This window comes from Amblyraja radiata, chromosome 27 (genome assembly GCF_010909765.2).
Source record: "Amblyraja radiata isolate CabotCenter1 chromosome 27, sAmbRad1.1.pri, whole genome shotgun sequence".
NCBI lineage: Eukaryota > Metazoa > Chordata > Chondrichthyes > Rajiformes > Rajidae > Amblyraja > Amblyraja radiata.
In genome coordinates this window covers 11,280,660-11,299,564 of record NC_045982.1, presented here as the reverse complement: position 1 = coordinate 11,299,564, position 18,905 = coordinate 11,280,660, and the positions used below count along the sequence as shown (strand labels likewise).

The following is an 18,905-nucleotide window of genomic DNA, read 5'->3' as shown; positions in this document are numbered from 1 at the left end:
TGAGTTTCTCCAGCATTTTTGTGTACCGTCGATTTTCCAGCATCTGCAGTTTCTTCTTAAACACAGTTATTCTAGTACTTTGTGCCTAAACGAACATCTTCATTTCCTAATATCTGCATTCCCTCAGAATGTGTGCGTGGCGCCCAGGGGATTAATTTCTTAATTCTCATATATATATATATATTTTTTTTTAAAGCAACCCCAGAAATGTTAGCATGGACAGACAAATAACAAACCATTTGCTACACTCCTCAGCCTCTAACCAGATTGTATATTTTACGCACAGCACAGACTGTAAAGATAAATGCATTTGGTCCAGAAATCTTTCGTTGCGCATTTCGGTCGCTCATTTTATACGCAATTTCCCTTTTTATTCATTTAAAAAAAAAAGAAGCACCTTATTATGAAGAATTGACAGGGCAAGTGGCCAATCGGCACAGACGCTGCAGCCTGACACGCTGTCATTAACGTGCACATGTAGCCAGTCGCAACTGTAGCAGTGGAGTCACGTTCGATCGGGAGTCGAGGTTTTAAATAAGTTATCTAACCAAGGTGAACACTTGAAAGTACAGCATGAGTCCGAGTGCTGAAGAGGCACCGAAGGCGAATCATGTTCATGGAGGAATAAGGGCCATTCTCCTGGGCCCTCCCGGAGCAGGGAAAGGCACACAGGTGAGTTTGAGGATCCAGACTTGGCCAGGCCACTGTAGGGTGTTCGCATAGCTTCCAAACTTTGCATTTGTACAGTACCAAAATCCGGATAGAACGGCTATATCCATTAAATGTAGTGTCCATTGTGCACAATAAAAGTGGGATTACATGTTCAACTTCCACATCTTCCAGTCCACTTGGGTATTACATTATTTTCATTTGTAGTTGGGTCTCCACAAGGTAAAGGCCTTTTGACCGGTTTCATGTTTCTAAGTGTTGTAAATTTAAATTAAGTAAAACTGTAGGATCACGTTTGAAGCTTGAGAGTGTGGATTATAGATTTGTAGAATGGGAGATGGCCCTCTTTCCACATTGTGCCACCAAATTATAACCGAGTAAACTTCTGAGTGTTATTTGTTCAGACCTTGAATTATGCTGATGAAAGTAGGTTATTTATATCTATCACTAAGCGCAGGGAATGTCGCTGCTGAGAAGGGAATTACTTTTTTGGGATCAGTCGCCTCCTTGCTTTGATTCACCATTAGTGCAATTCAGCAATGTGCCGAAGCTTTAACTTTCTCTTAAAGAAGGAAGAGTTTGGTCAACGTGCATTTTATACAGAATGCCCATTTCATTTATTTTATTGGGTTAATAATGTCTTATTAAAGTTGTGGCTTCTGCCTCAATAATATCACATATGCTTGGCACAGCTTCAGACTATCTGCTGCTGAAATACACATCTGTGACACTGTTATCACCGATCGTTCAGCTGTTCTGAAGCTCCATCACCCAATTTTTGTATCTGCTGCTTTCGTTAATTTTTAGCTTGTTCAAAATTCTGTTGCGCTTATCTCGCTTGCCCTGCCCTATCACGCCCAGTGCTAATGGATCCACCTTTCCCCTCCATTTCCAGCCTTGGCTCACATAATATCCTTCAAATCTTTTGATGGCCTGCTCATTTGCAAACCTCCCACCCCGCCCTACCCTCCACCCTCCCCCCCCCCCACACCCCCTCCACTCTCACCCATCACCTCTCGCTGTCTTCCTAAGGGTTTTCGTGTAAATGTGATGTCTGACATTGTTCCTGTCAAGTAACAAGGGACATTTTACCAGGTTAACATTTATATATACTGTAATAGCAAGTTATTAAAAGATGAGTAAGGCTTGTTGTGAGTATTTGTGATAAAGCATTTCAAGTTTTTGCATGTTCTTTCATGATAGGTTTGTTTATTATTGTCACGTATAGCGAGATGCAGTGAAAAACTTTGATTTGGCTGCTATCCAGTCTGATCGTGTGTATCCATGAATACAATCATACACAGGCAAAAAGTGAAACAATTGTGGTGGATAATAACAGATTCTCCTCTGGGACCGCATGCAAAGAGTCGCAACGTTCCAGAACCCATCTTACAACTATACAGTCACACGTCTCTGAAGAATATATAGTCTAATCTTGGCCTAAGAGGATTTGCACATTATTTTCTCAGGTCAATTACAGGCTGACCCATGGATGGAAGTCTTAGAAATAAGATATAGTATATAAGAAAAGATATAGACTAGTCTCAGAGTTGGAAATATTGTTTGAATATTTCATGTAAATAATATTTGTCTTCTGGCATGAAGAATGATTTGCATTACATTTACAACTAATTGCTAAATGGTAATTTAAAAAAAAAACCTCGATTTATTTCTGTTCTTCCACTAGGCTGTTAGACTTGCTGACCACTACAATGTCTGCCACTTAGCCACGGGTGACATGCTGCGAGCCATGGTAGCAACTGGATCAGAATTGGGACAGAAGTTAAAGCAAACAATGGATGCTGGCAAATTAGTAAGTGTTGTTCTTTGAAATAGTGAATGAGCAAATTTAGTACAAGTGGAAGATTCAGATTGTGGAGCATCTCTAGAGAAACATAGTCAACACTTCAGATTTATAATCTTTACCCAGTTTTGATGGTAGGTCACAGATCATAAATATTAAGTCTATTTGACTCTCCAGGCTGCCTGCCTGCTGTATTTCAAGGATTTTTGCCTTATTAATGATTAGGAACAAAAGTTTGTGGATGCTAAGAATCCAAAATTTAAGAATTGAAAATGCTATGAATCATTTGTAATCATGTACTTACTGTAGAAATGCTATTTTATTTATTGTGGTTATTGTCAAAATTAGTTGTATTTTATCTTTCCTTCAACTTGTGTTGCATAAATTGAATTAGGCAGCTGCTTTCTCAACTTCAAGGTGATACAGTTGACCCTCAGTTGATTTTGTGAAGACTGAAAAGATCCTGACTTTTATGTTTTCTCAACTGAATTGCTGATTTAACCAAACACTGAGGTAGCAATAGATGTACGATGTTAACAAGCATCACTAGGTAAATAAGGGAAACATTGTCCAAGGTTGCCTCTGTTAAAATGTATGTACTGACTGTTGCCAGAAGGTACAAGGTCGAGATTAGTCACTGATGTGATGTGTCATGCATTCTGACTCTTTCATTTGCCTTTACGTACTGTAGGATGTCTTTCCTGTAAATTTTTCAGGTGAATCTGTATTATTATCCTCCCCTTATACACCATATTTAATGAAAGTGCCTCTTTTAGTTCAGCCGAACTTAAGAAATCCAAATCATAAAAGACAGACAAACATGACCACATTAAACAGGGGAATTATTTCTTATATCCATTATGTACTCAGCCTTACTTTAGTTTAGAGACACAGCGTGAAAACAGGCCATTTGGTGCACTGAGCCCACGCCAGCCAACGATCACCCCATAAATACTATCCTACACACTAAGGACATTTTATATTTTACCATAGCTAATTAACTACAAAACTGTATGTCTTTGGAGTGTGGGAGGAAACTGGAGCACTCGGATGAAACCCACAGGGAGAACATACAAACTCCGTACAAACAGCACCTGAAGTCAGGATCGAACTCTGGTCTCTGGCACTGGAAGGCAGCAACTTCATTACTGCGCGACTGTGCCGCCCTTGGACAGTGGACGGTATCCTGGCAGTGGACACTGCATGCATCTTTCGTGTGTATGGCTGGACAAAGTCATGAGAGAGGAATGTAGGCAAAACATTTTATTATGGAGTGTGAGAAGAAGCAGGTTTGTTGGCGAATCTCAATGAATTTTTTTGTTTTAAATTATATTTTGGAAAATAGCTGTAAATAACTTGCATAATGATGTTCAGTACGTATTGCCCTGTAGATAAGCTATTCCCTCTTTCAATGCCTTTTAAAAAATACATTGCTTACTATTTGGCTTTCTCTTTTTCCACCAGCCCACATTGTCTTCCAAATTTGAAACATCATCGCATAAATGCTGATCAGTTAATGGTGTATTAATAGTATATGCAAATACTCTGACAAGTTTCAACTGGCTTTGGCAAGCTATTCACTTCGCCCAACACCTCCGCTCAGTCTGTGCTAATTAACCTGATCTCCCGGTTGCCCAACAATTCAACTCCCCTTCCCACTCTGAATCTGACCTTTCTGTCTTGGGCCTCCTCCATTGCCAGAGTGAGGCTCAGTGCAAATTGGAGGAACAACACCTCATATTTCGCTTGGGTAGTTTACACCCCAGCGGTATGAAGATTGACTTCTCTAATTACAGGCAGTCCTTGCTTTCTCCCTCCTTCCCCTTCCCCTTCCCAGCTCTCCCACATAGCCTACTGTCTCCGACTCTTCCTTTCTTTTTCCCTCCCCCTCCCCCGACATCAGTCTGAAGAAGGGTCTCAACCTGAAACGTCGCCTACTCCTTTTCTCCATAGATGCTGCCTCACCCGCTGAGTTTCTCCAGCATATTTTGTCTACATTCACTAAGTGGATGTCTGAGGTCCATTGTGAAAATGTGAATTTCTGTTAAAGACCAATGGCTGGTGATTAGTGAAACATCTGGAGAGGATTCAGTAATAATTTTAACATTTCTGCGGGCACTCTGGATAAGATCAGTTCACCTAGTACAGCATGCTAGTTGAGCCTCAAATCTGCCATTCTGTATGAGTCATCAAGTAAGTGAACCTGCTGATTCATCGTGTGTGTGAAAACCTCCTGATTCTGCAGTTCTTTAACTTAGCATTTGACTGCAAAGATGCAGAGAGAAACAAGCTCCATTCATTGACAATAGATGACTGAATTTGTAGTTGCTGCAAATTGACGAAAAGGTGAGTTGGTCTGTTGATATGAAATATTGAAAAGATTTTGTGAGCCAATGGATTAGCGCTGGAGTACCATAAACGTCACAGCATAGGAGAAAGACCTCACTCATGTTTAAGCTATCCACATAAATTCCAGGACTTGCATTCTTTAGCCATGTAACTTTCTCTGTCACAAAAAATTTAACCAAATTTCACGAGGAAATAATCTCTGGTTCAATCTGAAATAGTGCCCATGTTCACGACATCCATTTATGTCAAGCAGCTTCTCCCAATCGCTCTCTCTCCTTTCTTGATGATATTTTTAATTGATGAATCCAATTAGGACTTAACAAATGAAGTTATTTTTCCTGAATGATTTCTACAAATTAAAACAATGTCATCTTAATTTCTTATTTTTATTGCGTGGCTATTATTTTTACTCATGTTTTATGTCTTTTAATTTATTGTTGTATTTCATATGTAATTTTTGCGCCTCATGTGGGCTGTTATGTTGTCTGTTTATGATGTCTTGTTTATTCTTCTGTACAGCACTTTGGTCAACATTGGTTGTTTTAAAGTGCTTAACAAATAAAGTTGGATTGGATTGGATTGGATCTTGTTACTTCTATGGGTTTCTCTGCTCCAAAGATAATAGTCCAAGTGCCACGAGACTTTCCACAAACTAAAATTTTCTTTTGACATTTCAGTTAGACAGGAATTTGTGACTATGACAATGGTGAAAATTTGGAAATTGCTGCTGTTCCTTCTGTTGATATCATCTGTCGCTATTATCAAATCCAAAATCTATCGCCTGCCTGAATGACTTTATTCCCCTGACATTTGCATAAACGGAATTGTGCATTTAAACTCTCAGATATTCTACTCAATTTGTGTTATTTTCAAACATTTATTGTTTTACACTCACTATATCAATGCCTCCCATTCCACATATCTGTTTATGGCTCCTGAAGTATTTTACAACTTTACTTGTCAGACAAACTCTTACTTTTCTTTCTGTTGGCAGTGAATTTTAAAGTGCTCAAGTTAATTTGGTCGAGTCTTGGTGTGCTTGTTACCCTTTGGTAATGTTGCAAAATGTTATCTGAAAGAATGTGCATTGATTGGTGTGGCAAGGCTTATGTTGACTGTGTGCCTCGTAAAGATCTTTTAACATGATTGGCAATAGAGTAAATGTCCAATAATATAAATCCAATATCCAATAATACTGCAGGCTTGGGGATTTGGTGGTGCAGGATTGGATTTTTATGGACAATTGAATGGCATTTTTATTAAAGCCATTACACATTTAATTCCAGTTTTGGATGTTACAGAAGGTATGACTGCAATACAGAGAGGGATTGGTCTGTTTTCCCAGAAAACATGCCATATTATGCTTTTCCATAACCTGAAGCCAGGTCATCTGTGCATGTTTCAAGAGTTGGGGGAAAAAAAAATATTGGTTTTATTTACATATTTTCCCATGTTAATTCCATGAGAGCAAATATTATTCCCTGGCTCAAATCTTTTTCTTGATGAATTGCGAAATACGTGATGGGGAGTTTATGTAACCCAGGGTCTGTCGGTATTAAAAATTTTTCAAGTGAATGTGGTTAGTTTGAAGTAAGCGGAGGAATCAAGGTAACTGATTTGAGAAGGTGTGGGAAAGAGCCTTGGTAGTGTTGGAACTGGGGCCCCAGTGAATCTAAATGGAGCATGGGTGATATCACCTGGTGCTTTGAATTGTTGGCATTTCTGCACAGTGGGATGGTGGGTTATCAGAATTTAACTGCAACAATCCCACCATCAAAGTGATCTGTAGAAGATGCTGCCTCAAAGGCAGACAGTATCACCAGGGTCCCACACTGCCCTAGCCACGTTTTCATTTCATTCCTACCATCAGGAAGAAGGCACTTGGGCCTGAAAGCTGTAACATCCAGGTTCAGGAGCAGCTTCTTCCCAACAACCCTCAGGATATTGAACACTATGAACTCCAACTAAACTCCAAGCTACAAACTTCCTTGATTGCCCTAGCTACTTGGGGGGCTTTTTTTTTCCTTTTGCACTATATTGTTTGTTTTTAGTTTAGTTTATTAATGTCATGTGTACTGAGGTACAGTGAAAAGCTTTTTATTTGCGTGCTTTCCAGTGAAAGAAAAGACTATGCATGATTACAATCAAGCCATCCACTATACTGTTAAAGAGCACAACATTTTGTATAAGTTAGTGATTAAAGATAGGTCACAGGTCTTTAATGAGGTAGATGGAAGTGCACTCTAGCTGATGAGAGGTCCATTCAAGATAAAGTCTGAATAAAGTTAGTTCAAAGATCTTTAATGAGGTGGATAAGAGTGCATTCTAATTGATGAGAGAACCATTCAGTTGCCTGATAACAGCTGGGAAGAAAGTGTTCTTGAATCTGGAGGTATGCGTTTTCAAATTTCTGTACCTCTTGCCTGATAGAAGAGGGAGTGACCGTGGTGAGATTGGTCCCTGAATATGCTGCTAGCCTTGCCACGGCAGTATGAAGTGTAGATGGAGTCAATGGAAGGGAAGTTGGTTTGTGCGATGGTCTGGGTTACGTCCACAACTCTGCAGTTTCTTGCGATCTTGGATGGAGCTGTTTCCAAAACGGGCTGTGATGCATCCCAATAAAATGCTTTCTACGGGGCGTCTGTGGAAGTTGGTGAGGGTTGTTGGGGACATGCTGAGGAAGTAGGTGACTTGCCTAAGCCAAAGGAAGTAGGGGTGTGCTTTGTGTAGGAAAGAACTGCAGATGCTGGTTTAAATTGAAGATGACACAAAAAGCTGGAGTAACTCGGTCAGACAGGCACCATCTCTGGGGAGAAGGAATGAATGGGTGACGTTTTGGGTCGAGACCCTTCTTCAGACTCTTTCTTGGCTTTGATGTGGCTGGTTCAGGACAAATTGCTGGTGAGATTTATTCCTAGGAACTTGTTTTCAACCATTTCTACTTCGGGGTCATCAATGTATACTGGGGTGTGTATATTACTTTGCTTCCTGGAGTCAATCACAATCTCCTTTGACATTGAGGGAGAGGTTGACACAAAATGCAGAGTAAATCAGTGGGACAGGCAGCATATCTGGAGAAAAGGAATGGGTTATGTTTCGGGTCGAGACCCTTCTTCAGACTGATGTAAAGGGAGTGCAAGGTACAGAGATAAAATGTAGTCGGAGACAGAAAATGTAGTAGGAGAACTGGGAAGGGGGAGGGGATGGAGAGAGAGAGAGAGAGAGGGAAAGCAAGGGCTACTTGAAGTTGGAGAAGTCAATGTTTATACCATTGGGGTGCAAGCTAACCAAGTGAAATATGAGGTGCTGTTCCTCCAATTTGGTGGTAGCCAGTAGCTGATTTGATGCATATTTTGGATGTAATTTTGATCCCTTTGTCTTCAGGTCAGCGATGAAATGGTGGTTGAATTGATTGATAAAAACTTGAGCAAACCAGCCTGTAAAAATGGATTTCTCTTGGATGGATTCCCGCGCACTGTCAATCAAGCAGAGATCGTAGGTCAACATTTTTATTCAAACTATTCCTAAAAAAAATAGGCTATGACATTTTGGCAATGATAATGATGTCCATCAAATTGACAATTTATTTCCATTGCTCTTAAGATCATATTCACAAATTAATGATTTTATCTTGACTTCAATTGGCTTCAATGGCTTCAATTTTTGTGACACAAAAATTAAATATTAAATCGTATAAATGAGTTAACTTTTCATTTTTAACTAAAGACAGTTAGTTTTTAATAGAAGTTTTTAAAGTACTGTAGTAGAGAATTTTTAAGCAGAAGCATGCAAGTAACAGCTGAATCTCATTTTTCTTCACCTTGGCTGCTTATGAAAGCCAGACGATTCCAATGGTTAAACCAGGAAATTGGGAGATGTATCATTGCAAACTTCCCATCAGAGATGTAGCTTTGTCTTTTTAAGTTTAGACCCTGTTTCAGTGATGGGCTAACAAACAGGATAGATGTTATGAAAGCTTCAAGTCATTTGAGAAAGTTGCATTATTTTATCCTTGTTTATTTGAGGAATATGGGTGACTGAAAGCTATATATTTTTATTCTTCGAGTGTCTAATCCAATTCTGTTATTTTCGAAGTTTGAGAAGCAACTGGAAAAACGATCTGAGAAGCTGGATTCTGTGTTGGAGTTTAAGATTGATGATAACCTGCTCATTAGCAGGATCTGTGGCAGGTACTCACACTTATTAATAAAATTAATACACTTTACAGTTTGGTTAGACTATTAAGGTGTGAATATTGGTGGGTATATCTTTGCAAATGCTTAAATATTGTGGCAATAAATGTTTTACCTTGATTAAGTTCATACATTTATTAACATGAAACAAAAAGCCAGTTATGTTTCCATTGAGAAAACCATCCTAAGGATCAACTGAGATGTTTAATTCTCGGTTAATATTAGAGAGTTGAGGATCCAGCTAATTGCACCCAAAACATCACTTATCCATTTTCTCCAGAGATGCTGCTTGACCTGCTGAGTTACTCCAGCACTTTGTTGTGTTTGATAAACCAGTATCTGGAGTTCTTTTTTTCTACAATAAGCTAAATTATTTTTCTGTGTAAGATTAAACCAGGCCTTTGTCTCTGCACGACATTAAGTAGTATTTTGCAAAGCAATGCATGATTCTAAAGAGAACTGAACTATTCAGTTATTAGTTTGAGAACATCTATAGCTAACAGTAAATTTGACATTGGCCTAATTAAAACACCACCTTCTGTTTTTTAGCGTAAGATCACGTTCATACAAAAGATTGCATTAATGTTACATGCTTGATTTTGACATGTCAACTGATTTTGACATGTCAGTTTTGGAAGTGGAGCACTGCTGTTAAGTGACAAAAAAAACTGATTGTGTTCACTTTAATGAACAACTACTTTGTAAACCTATACACTTTCTTTATAGGCTGCTTCATCAGCCCAGTGGACGCACCTACCATGAAATGTATAAACCCCCCAAAGTGCCAATGATAGATGATGTACGTATAATGAGCCATGATTATGCACTTACCTGTGTAATGTATGTTTCAAACCTGTACGATAAGAATAATTACAAACCAAGCACTCATTCCAATCTTTCCATAAGATCAGTCTTAACAACGTACATGGTACGCAGTGCTTGAAAATTAGAGAAGAAAATAAATCTTCCTCAAGAATTAGTGGGTGTTTAAGTTAAATTCTGGTTTGGTTGCATTTAATGTAATTTATGCTTCTGTTTCTACATGTTTTCCTTCTTCCCTTTGCCCTCTCCAATGATTAAATAATATTTTTGTATGAGTAGTGGATCTAGATTTGTTATCACGTTAACTATTCAAGTTAACTAAGAATTTTTAGAATTTTTAATTTAGTGGCCCTTTTCAAAGCACGAGACTCCCACTGTTTGTTGTCAAATATTTCCTAATTGAACAGAAGATTGAGCACAACCGAAAATATGTTTCTTCCAAAGCACCCTATCTATAGATCTGTATTGTATAACTTAAGTTGTATACTTTCTATGCATAAAGTAGTTATTAATTTTTATTTTTCTGTGCTAAGGTAACTGGCGAACCTTTGATAAAACGCTCGGATGACAATGGAGAGACATTAAAATCTCGACTAACATCTTATCATACCCAAACCATGCCTCTTATTTCTTATTACCAAAAGAAAGGGCTTCACACAGCAATTGATGCTTCACTGTCTCCCGATGTTGTTTTCTCTACGATTCTAGCTGCATTCAGTGGAGCTACATGTAAGGACCTAGTTCTGTTTATTTAATTTTGTTGCATATGCAGTAACATTTAATGTGTTGTATTGTTGATAGATTGTAATCAAGAATACTACTTATTTTAACCAATGATTACATGATATTTATTTGAGGATGATTTGGATAACTGAAAAAAAAATGATCTATTGATTTTGGTTTTATTACACTATCAAGAGGTTAAAAATGCTAGCTTTATTTATGTCAAATAATTGCTGCTGATTACATTTGATAGTCAAATATCTGGTTGTTTCAGCATATGACATGGCTACTATTTTAATGTTGCAAATACATTCCTCTGAAGTTGCAAAAATTATTTTAACGGTTCATTTCAGAGCTATTTCAACACAATTAATTTAAATGAAGTAATCTGTAATTTCCAATTAATTGTGTTAAATTGGATGCAGTCCTTAATGCAGATTATGTTGGAATTAGCTAAACTGATGGGGCAGAAACAACATATCTATCAAACTGAAGATAGACACACACTATTCAACCAGCAGGTCAGGTAATATCTCTGGAGAAAAGGAATAGGTGACGTTTCAGGTCGAGAACCTTCTTGAGAGTCAGGGGAGAGGGAAACGAGAGATATAGAAGGTACATAACACAAATGATTGAAAGATATGCAAAAAGCAATGATGATCAAGGAAAGGTGGAGCCCACCATAGTCCATTGTTAGCTGTGGGGATAATGAGTGATACAAGCAGTGAAACTCAGCAGGATGACGGTGAAACTAATACGATGACTAGGGTGGGGGAGGGACGGAGTGGGAAGGATAACTTGAAGTTAGAGAAATCAAAACTCATACCGAAGGGTTGTAAACTGCCCAAGCGAAATATGAGGTGATGTTCCTCCAATTTGTGTTTGGCCTCACGCTGACAATGGAGGAGGCCCAGGATAGAAAGGTCAGAATGGGAAAGGGAGTTAAAGTGTTTGGCAACTGGGAGATCGCGTAGGCCAAGGTGGACTGAGCAAAGGTGTTCAGCGAAACGATCGCCCCGTCTGCGCTTGGTTTTGCTGATATATAGGCCTATATCTGGAACAGTGGATACAGTGGATGGGGTTGGAGGAGGTGCAAGTGAACCTCTGCCTTGCCTGAAAGGACTGTCGGCGGCGAATCCCAGCACAGACTGGGTGAGCGTTTCGCTGAGCACCTTCGCTCAGTCTGCCTTGGCCGACGTGATCTCCCAGTTGCCGTACACTTTAACATTTATAAATCATGTTCCAATTGGAAATTTACAATTTTTATTATAAGCTGGATCATGAATTGTGTCTAGTATTCACAAACTGAGCAATTCCTTAATTTGCCCGTGTTCCTTTATCATACAAAGTCAGGATAAGTATACTATTATAGGCAACTGAAGATCATTGCAGATTGTAAACTTGCTGCTAATCTCATCTCATAAAATGTATTTAAATCTAGTCAATTTAGTTAATTTATTTTAAAAAACATTGGAGCCTGTACCTTTTTTTGAAAAAGCCACATTCAATATGAGGCATTTTCCATATTATCTCATGCTGTCTTGAGCTGTCTATGTATCATGGTGGCATCTTTTGCACTAGAAATAATTTAACACATTTTATAATTAATGTCATCAAATCTTGAACCAGACTATTGACATTATGAGCTAATTTCTATGGTACAATTTACAAACCTTAATCAAATTTCAGTTCTATTTTATACGAGTCCACTTTAGTGAATCTTCCACAATTCAAATAAATCTCTTTCAATTCACCTGATAAAGTGCCATATTTAAGGCCATGAATATTTCTCTGGTTCAGGTTTGCTATGTTTGATTAGAACAGTCTGATAGAATCAATGGAATAACTTTTTATTGGATTTTCTTTAGCTGAGAAGTGGAGGCTTGGTATATACTGAGCAAGATGACCTCTTTCTTCATCCTTGCTGGAACTTCTGACCATCTCCCCCTCAAATTGTCATCAAGGACTATAGGACCAGGACAATATTGTATTTGTTATACAGTTTTATTTTTAAAGAAATTAGAATAGCAAAACTAAAGTAGCTATGCTAACATATAAGGTAAAAAAGATCTAGATGGAAAACCAGACCATTTGTCATTTTGTAAACATGTGAAATGCCAACTGCTTGTCTTCTCTATTGGTGCTGAATTGTTTCTAGATTTTAAATTAGTTTTTTATAAGTAAACACCTCCCCTCCCCAGAGCTTACCCCAATTTTTAGTGATTTGGTTAAACATTTGTAAAAAAATGATCAAGATGCCATTTTATTTTGAGATTAATTCCATTTTTTTGAGAAACCACAATGGCATTAGATTATTCTTGGCATCCTATTCTTAGGGCTTTAAGACCTTCAGACACCCACCAGCCTAGACTAGAGTTCCCTCTTCTTCGCTACCATTCTACTGTACAATGGGGAATTTGGTTGTTCAGTAAGTTGTACCTTATTCTGTTAGATCCAAGAGCAAATTTACCTTTAGCATAAATACAATCTTGATTGTACTTGGAGACTTTTTTTCCTAAAATCTACTTTTCCAATTAATGTAATTTTTTCCATAATTGAGAACATAATGCCTTTTTGTATGTTAGAGACTATGTTTTAAGAATTTGCTCTGCTGTATTTTGTAAAAATAAAGGCTAACCAAAGGAGGTTATTCATTTTGGAGTATTTAAATTCATTTAAGTATGTCTCAATCAAAAAATCTGATTCCATTGAGCTTTTAAAACATGTGAATTGCTACATGATAAGACAAAGTCAGTAATTCTAATCCAATTTCCAATAGATTGAATAATGTTACAAAAATAGATGCTAGAAATCTAAAACAAAGCTAGATTCTGGAAATATTCAGCGGGTCAGACAGCATTGGTAGATAGAAATACTTAACAATTATTTCTGATACATTTCATCAAAACTAGGAATAGTTAGAAATACGCAGGTTTTAAAGTGCAAAGACAATAAAGAGTAATGTGAGAAATAAATCAAAACTCAAGGATAGAGTGGAAGACAGGAGAGATTAAATGACAGCTCAAAGTATCAAAAGTAGAAATGCAGAATAAATCTTTGAAATGACCCAATGAATTTGAAAGGATCTGAGATGAAAATGCTGGATGTGCTTAACTAAGCAATGGTCTTTATTCTGTCTTCACCTTGGGTATTTCCACTATTTATACATTATTTTAGGCATTTGGGAACATTATTTTTGCCTACCAGAGGACCCGCTCCTCATCCACCTGGCATTGACATCAATAACTATTTGACAAAGCAGAACATAAAAAAATTAGCAGCATTAGATAGAATAAATAGTCTTTTACTATCATCTGACTCCAGCATGTACCTTCCCATTGTGTGTTGCATACTATTGTCGTGACATTAAGATATTTTCGTATGTACTCTTGCACAAAGTGACAAACATGCTTACAAAAAAAATGTCTTTGAATGTTTAGCAAGTTAATGAAGTTGTAATTTAAAGACTGGTTGTGCCTCCACATGTTTACTTTTTTTTTGTTAAACTTTTATTTCCGAACATTTAAAAAAATTGGCTACTTATTTCAGTTGCCAAGCTAAAGACTGTGCTAGAAGGTTGGTGGGCATGATCAGAATCTAAAACCTTGCTGAGGTGATGAAATGTTTTGGCACTATACCTTGTGGCTTTATCCTCAATTTGTTTCCGAATCTGCAATACGATTTGAAATAGCTGAAGATACTAGTTTGTTGCTGTTGCCGTTTTAGTGAGGGTTGTCGTGAGAGTTAATGAGCTTTCCATACAGTGAGCGTTAAATATTAAATCCTGAGTGCAAATCATCTTTCTCTTTTCTCCCTTCATTCTCACAAGGGAATTGTTGTGTGAGAGCCATGACCGACACATCTTCTTCGGAACATATAATGGCCCTTTCTCAATGGCTGCTCTTTAAGTCGGGTAGCTACATATGTTAGTAATTGGTAATGATAATCACTGTTATCTGTATAGAGCACTAAACTCCGGAAGGTTGGAGGGCATTAGTGACCAATATCTCATAGTGCATTAAGAAACAATCCCTTTGTCAGATTTCTTTCCCCTTCGAATCTTGGATTACAATTGCATTTTGTTGAACCAATAATTCAGTAAATTAATTCATTAATTTTCAGTTGCTCTCTTTCACCAAAGCAATAAGTAGTGGAAATCTGCATTTATATAGTGCTTTTCAGAACTGTTTTTTACAAAACACTTCATAACCAGTGGCGGACTGGCCAGGGTGTCAGCTTGCCCGATGGCAAGTGGGCCCCCTATATCAAGTGGGCCCCTGATGAAGTGGGCCCCCTTTGTCTCCTGGCAACCAATATTTTTAGACCCAGTCCGCCGCTGTTCATAGCCATAACCTTTTGAGTGCAGGCATGTAAAATTTGCTTTATGGATTACCACTATTTAAAATCACCTCAATCTAAAATAAAAATGTAATAAAGGAAAGAATAGGGCAGTGAAATCTGAAGCTTAAAATTTACATTCTAATAGTTTGAATACACATTTTTGTTATCCATTTTCTTTAATTGAAACCTTTTTAAGATGCATTTTAGTTCCTCAAACTAAAGAAAAAAACAAAAAAAAACATTAAAAAGGTGGCTTTTGGGGTAGAAACATTTATTGCGAAGAAAGATGCCTGTCGTGCAAGGAACATTTAGCCTACAAATACGAACCTAGGTAATCAAGAGTGTTTAATTATAATACACATCAGATATGAATCAGAACATTTAAATTCTTGCTTGCTGCAGCTTTACAGGCACATTAGACGCAGTAACAAAAAAAATAAACATACATTAAATTATCAGTTACTCAATATTAACTAGATCATAGTGCAAAAACCAAAGTAGGTCGAGCAGCCACAATAGTGTAAAATTCATCGAGGCTCGATACTGAGGTAGAGTTGCAGTGGGTTGTGCAGATTGGTTTAAGAACCTGATGATTGATGGGAAGGGTTTTGAACCTGGAGATAACAGTGCCTAGGCTCCTTTGTCACCTTCCTGATGGCAGCAGTGCGAAAAAGCATAGCTTGGGTGGCCGGGTCTTTGATGTTAACTTTCTTTGAGGCAGTGGTTTCTTGTAGATCCTTTCAATGATAGGGAGATTAATATCCTTGATGCACTGGGAAACGGCCACCACTTTCTGCAGCGTCCTTTGTTCTTGAGCTTTTGAATTTCTGAACCAGACTGTGATGCTACAAGTCAGTATGCTCTCCACCATACACCTGCAGAAGTTCAGTAGTGTGGTGATATACTCAGGAAGTAGACGCATTGGTGAGCTTCCTTTGCAATTTCTTCAATGTCCTGGACAGATCATCAGAGATACGTACACCCAGGAGCTTGAGGCTCTTAACACTCCGCAACTGAAGATAAGTGCATGGTCTCTCCGCTTTCCCTTCCTGAAATCAAAGATCAGCCTGGTCTTGATATTGAGAACAAAGTTGTTGTTCTGGCACCACTCGACCAGTTTGTTGATCTTCCTGTATTCTTGGCTCATCGTTATTCATCTAAAGACAATGATATCATCAGCAGATTTATAGATAGTGTTGGAACAATGTGTATCCTCTCAGTCATGGATACGGAGAGAGAATAGAGAATGGGGACTGAGCACAGTGCCCTAAAGTGTCGCTGCGCTGAAGATCATTGAGGAGGTTGTTGCCAATCCATAATGATAATTGAGGACTTAAATGGTGTAATTACATTAGGTGGCAACACAAAGGCTGTCTGTTCTGCAGCAAATGTAGTTGAGTATCTGGTGTTTCTTGCTATTTGTTCCTTCTGGCTGGCAATCCCAATCCAGAAACGTTACTTCACTTTCCACGTCATTCCTTGTTGTTCAACAGTATCATTATGAGTTTTGAAAGAAAAGTAGAAAAGTTTCTTTTGAAGAAATGCAAAATCCGCACTGACTCCTGGAAACCTTTTGCCCATAAGAAAGTAGAAAAGTATCTCAATCAATTCCTGGACTTCATACATCTGTCTTATTTTGAACATGTAAATTAATGTAAAACTAAAATTTCTTGCTGCTCCTCCAATTTGCATTTAACCTCACTCTGACAATGGAGGAGACTGAGGTCAGAACAGCATCTCATATTTCGCTTTGGCAGCTTACAGCCCAGTGGTTTGAATATTGATTTCTCTCACTTCTGGTATCCGCGGCATTCCCTCTCTCTCTATCCCTCCCCCACCCAAGTCGCACCAGCTTCTCATTTTCACCTTACAAGCAACTTACGATGCCCTGTTTCCTTTATCATTGTTACTTTTTTGCATATCTTTCATTCATTGTTCTCTATCTCTCCCCATCACCATCTATATCTCTCGTTTCCCTTATCCCTAACCAGTCTGAAGAAGGGTCTCGACCCCAAACATCACCCATTTCTTCTCTCCAGAGATGCTGCCTGTCCCACTGAGTTACTCTAGCTTTTTGTGTCTGTCTTTGGTTTAAACCAGCATCTGCAGTTCCTTCTTACACATTTAGTAATTGGGGTATTAGTTTACAATATTAATGTTATGTCATTACACACCTCTGTGTACCACATGTATTTGGTGGTGTACCAAGTTACATGATAAATTTATACCATTGTGGATCTCGTCAGTCAAGGAGCTCAGGATGTGAAGAGCAAATCCTTTTCTCGTCTTGGATGTACTTAACCCTCTTTTTTATTTCATTTCAGCAAACTGAAACTTATGCTGCCAGAGTTTTTCAAACCACAATGTGCCAAGTGATCAAGTTAGTCAATGCTTACATAATATGGTGGGGCTATAAGTGTGATTCAGTACTTAAATTCATTTAATAGGCCGAGTAAATATAAGGTGTGGATTCAGTGCTAAAGCCTATCAATTTATTGAACTCTTGCATTTTTATGGATTATATAAATGGACGGTGAGCGATCATCTGGAATACACACAACCAAATTTGTGAGAAGACTGACTCAATTGCTGATAATCTTTTCCTGTTGCCTTAACAATATTACACATTGCCTTAGGGTGAACTGCGTGGCTGTTCATGTACCAAATAAAGATCATTTTTGTTGTTGTGAATGATGGTACAATAAATAGATTTTTAATGTGGTCTTTTAGTTCAGTCCTGATGTTGCATGCAAGGCTTCATGAGGCTTAATGCACCTTCCATGAAGCAAATAATCCACACATTGTTTAATTGAATATAATTTCATACCTTGTATATGATAGACTAAGAGTCATCAACAGTTTCTTTCCATTCCATGTTGTTACTATGGTTTGCATCAGTCCCATGTACAATGGTATTTCATCAAAGGTAGACAAAAGTGCTAGAGAAACTCAGCGGGTGCAGCAGCATCTATGGAGCGAAGGAAATGGGCAACGTTTCGGGCCGAAACCCTTCCTCAGACTGATGTACATCAGTATTTCTTTGAACGTTTCAGTCCCTAAGTTGTGAGGCAGTTTACTGAATCCAGCAGTGCAAACCTCCTCCAATTGAATATTGGGAAAACTAATCCATAGGCTGGGTCTTGTGACCAATAAATTGCCCAGGTTGAAGTCTGCTGTTACCTTGCATGGGCCCATCGTAATAGAAGCAAGTTCATTTGGTTTATTGTCACGTGTACCGAGGTACAGTGAAAAGCTTTAGTCCAACAGCCGCTGTCTCCAGACTAACAATCTATTAAGGAGTTTGTGTCTCCGATCTTCACAATTTTAAAAGCTCGGAAAAGATGGCATATATTTAAGTATTTTTCCAGTAGCAGGTATTAATTCTACCTAAAATCAGCCCAGTGGCACAACTGGTAGAGCTACTGCCTCACAGCACCAGAGACCCAGGTTCAATCCTCAGGTGCTGTCTGTGAGGACTATGCATGTTCTCCCTGTGACCCTGTGGGTTTGCTCCGGTTTCCTTCCACACATCACAAAGATGAGTGGGTTTGTAGATGAATTGGCCTCTATAAATTGGCCCTAGTGTGTAGGGAGTAGATGAGAAAGTGAGATAACGGCCTAGAAGTATGTGAACAGGTGATTGATGTTCAGCGTAGACCTGTTGGGCCAAAGACCCTGTTTCTCCAAATATCTCTGAACCATCCTAAATAGTGGGCTCCAACAGGTCAGAAATTAGCTGAGAAACCTATATACAAGGTTGCATTCTTCCACAGGTCTTTTCTTTAGCCACTGAGTTTAATCTAATCAACGCTCTGAAAGTGAACAAGATGGTTTCCAAAATCATAGTCCAAGGCTCACTGTGGGAGCTCAATTTGACAATGTATCCATCCCATTTTAAGACCACCCAATTCCATCTCCATGACTGCCTCAATTAATTTACTGACAAAACCCACATCTATGGCAATATTATTGGTGCCATTTGTTCCATCGAACAATCTATCCTG

The 18,905-nt window shown here is 38.4% G+C and overlaps 1 protein-coding gene across 2 annotated transcripts; it reads left to right on the top strand.

Moving 5' to 3' along the window:
- Positions 1-441: 441 nt before the first annotated feature.
- On the top strand, positions 442-17,619 carry ak2 (adenylate kinase 2). 2 transcript variants are annotated; one of them, XM_033045112.1, is made up of 7 exons: positions 442-672; positions 2,357-2,482; positions 8,207-8,317; positions 8,918-9,012; positions 9,742-9,814; positions 10,371-10,566; positions 12,429-13,214. In XM_033045112.1, exons 1-7 carry the CDS (start codon positions 574-576, stop codon positions 12,455-12,457), a joined length of 729 nt encoding a protein of 242 aa, XP_032901003.1. In that variant the 5' UTR covers positions 442-573; the 3' UTR covers positions 12,458-13,214. The 2 variants fall into 2 exon arrangements, with proteins under 2 accessions (XP_032901003.1, XP_032901004.1); XM_033045113.1 differs by lacking the exon at positions 12,429-13,214 and adding an exon at positions 17,226-17,619 and having other exon boundaries at positions 448-672.
- The last annotated feature ends 1,286 nt before the right edge of the window (positions 17,620-18,905 follow it).

What these genes read in the sequence shown, in the direction of transcription:
- ak2 (XM_033045112.1), top strand. Translation starts at nt 574, where the DNA reads ATGAGTCCGAGTGCTGAAGAGGCACCGAAGGCGAATCATGTTCATGGA. An exon ending in CTGTCAATCAAGCAGAGATC is followed by an intron (nt 8,318 to 8,917) that starts GTAGGTCAACAT and finishes TTATTTTCGAAG; the next exon opens with TTTGAGAAGCAACTGGAAAA. An exon ending in ATTAGCAGGATCTGTGGCAG is followed by an intron (nt 9,013 to 9,741) that starts GTACTCACACTT and finishes CTTTCTTTATAG; the next exon opens with GCTGCTTCATCAGCCCAGTG.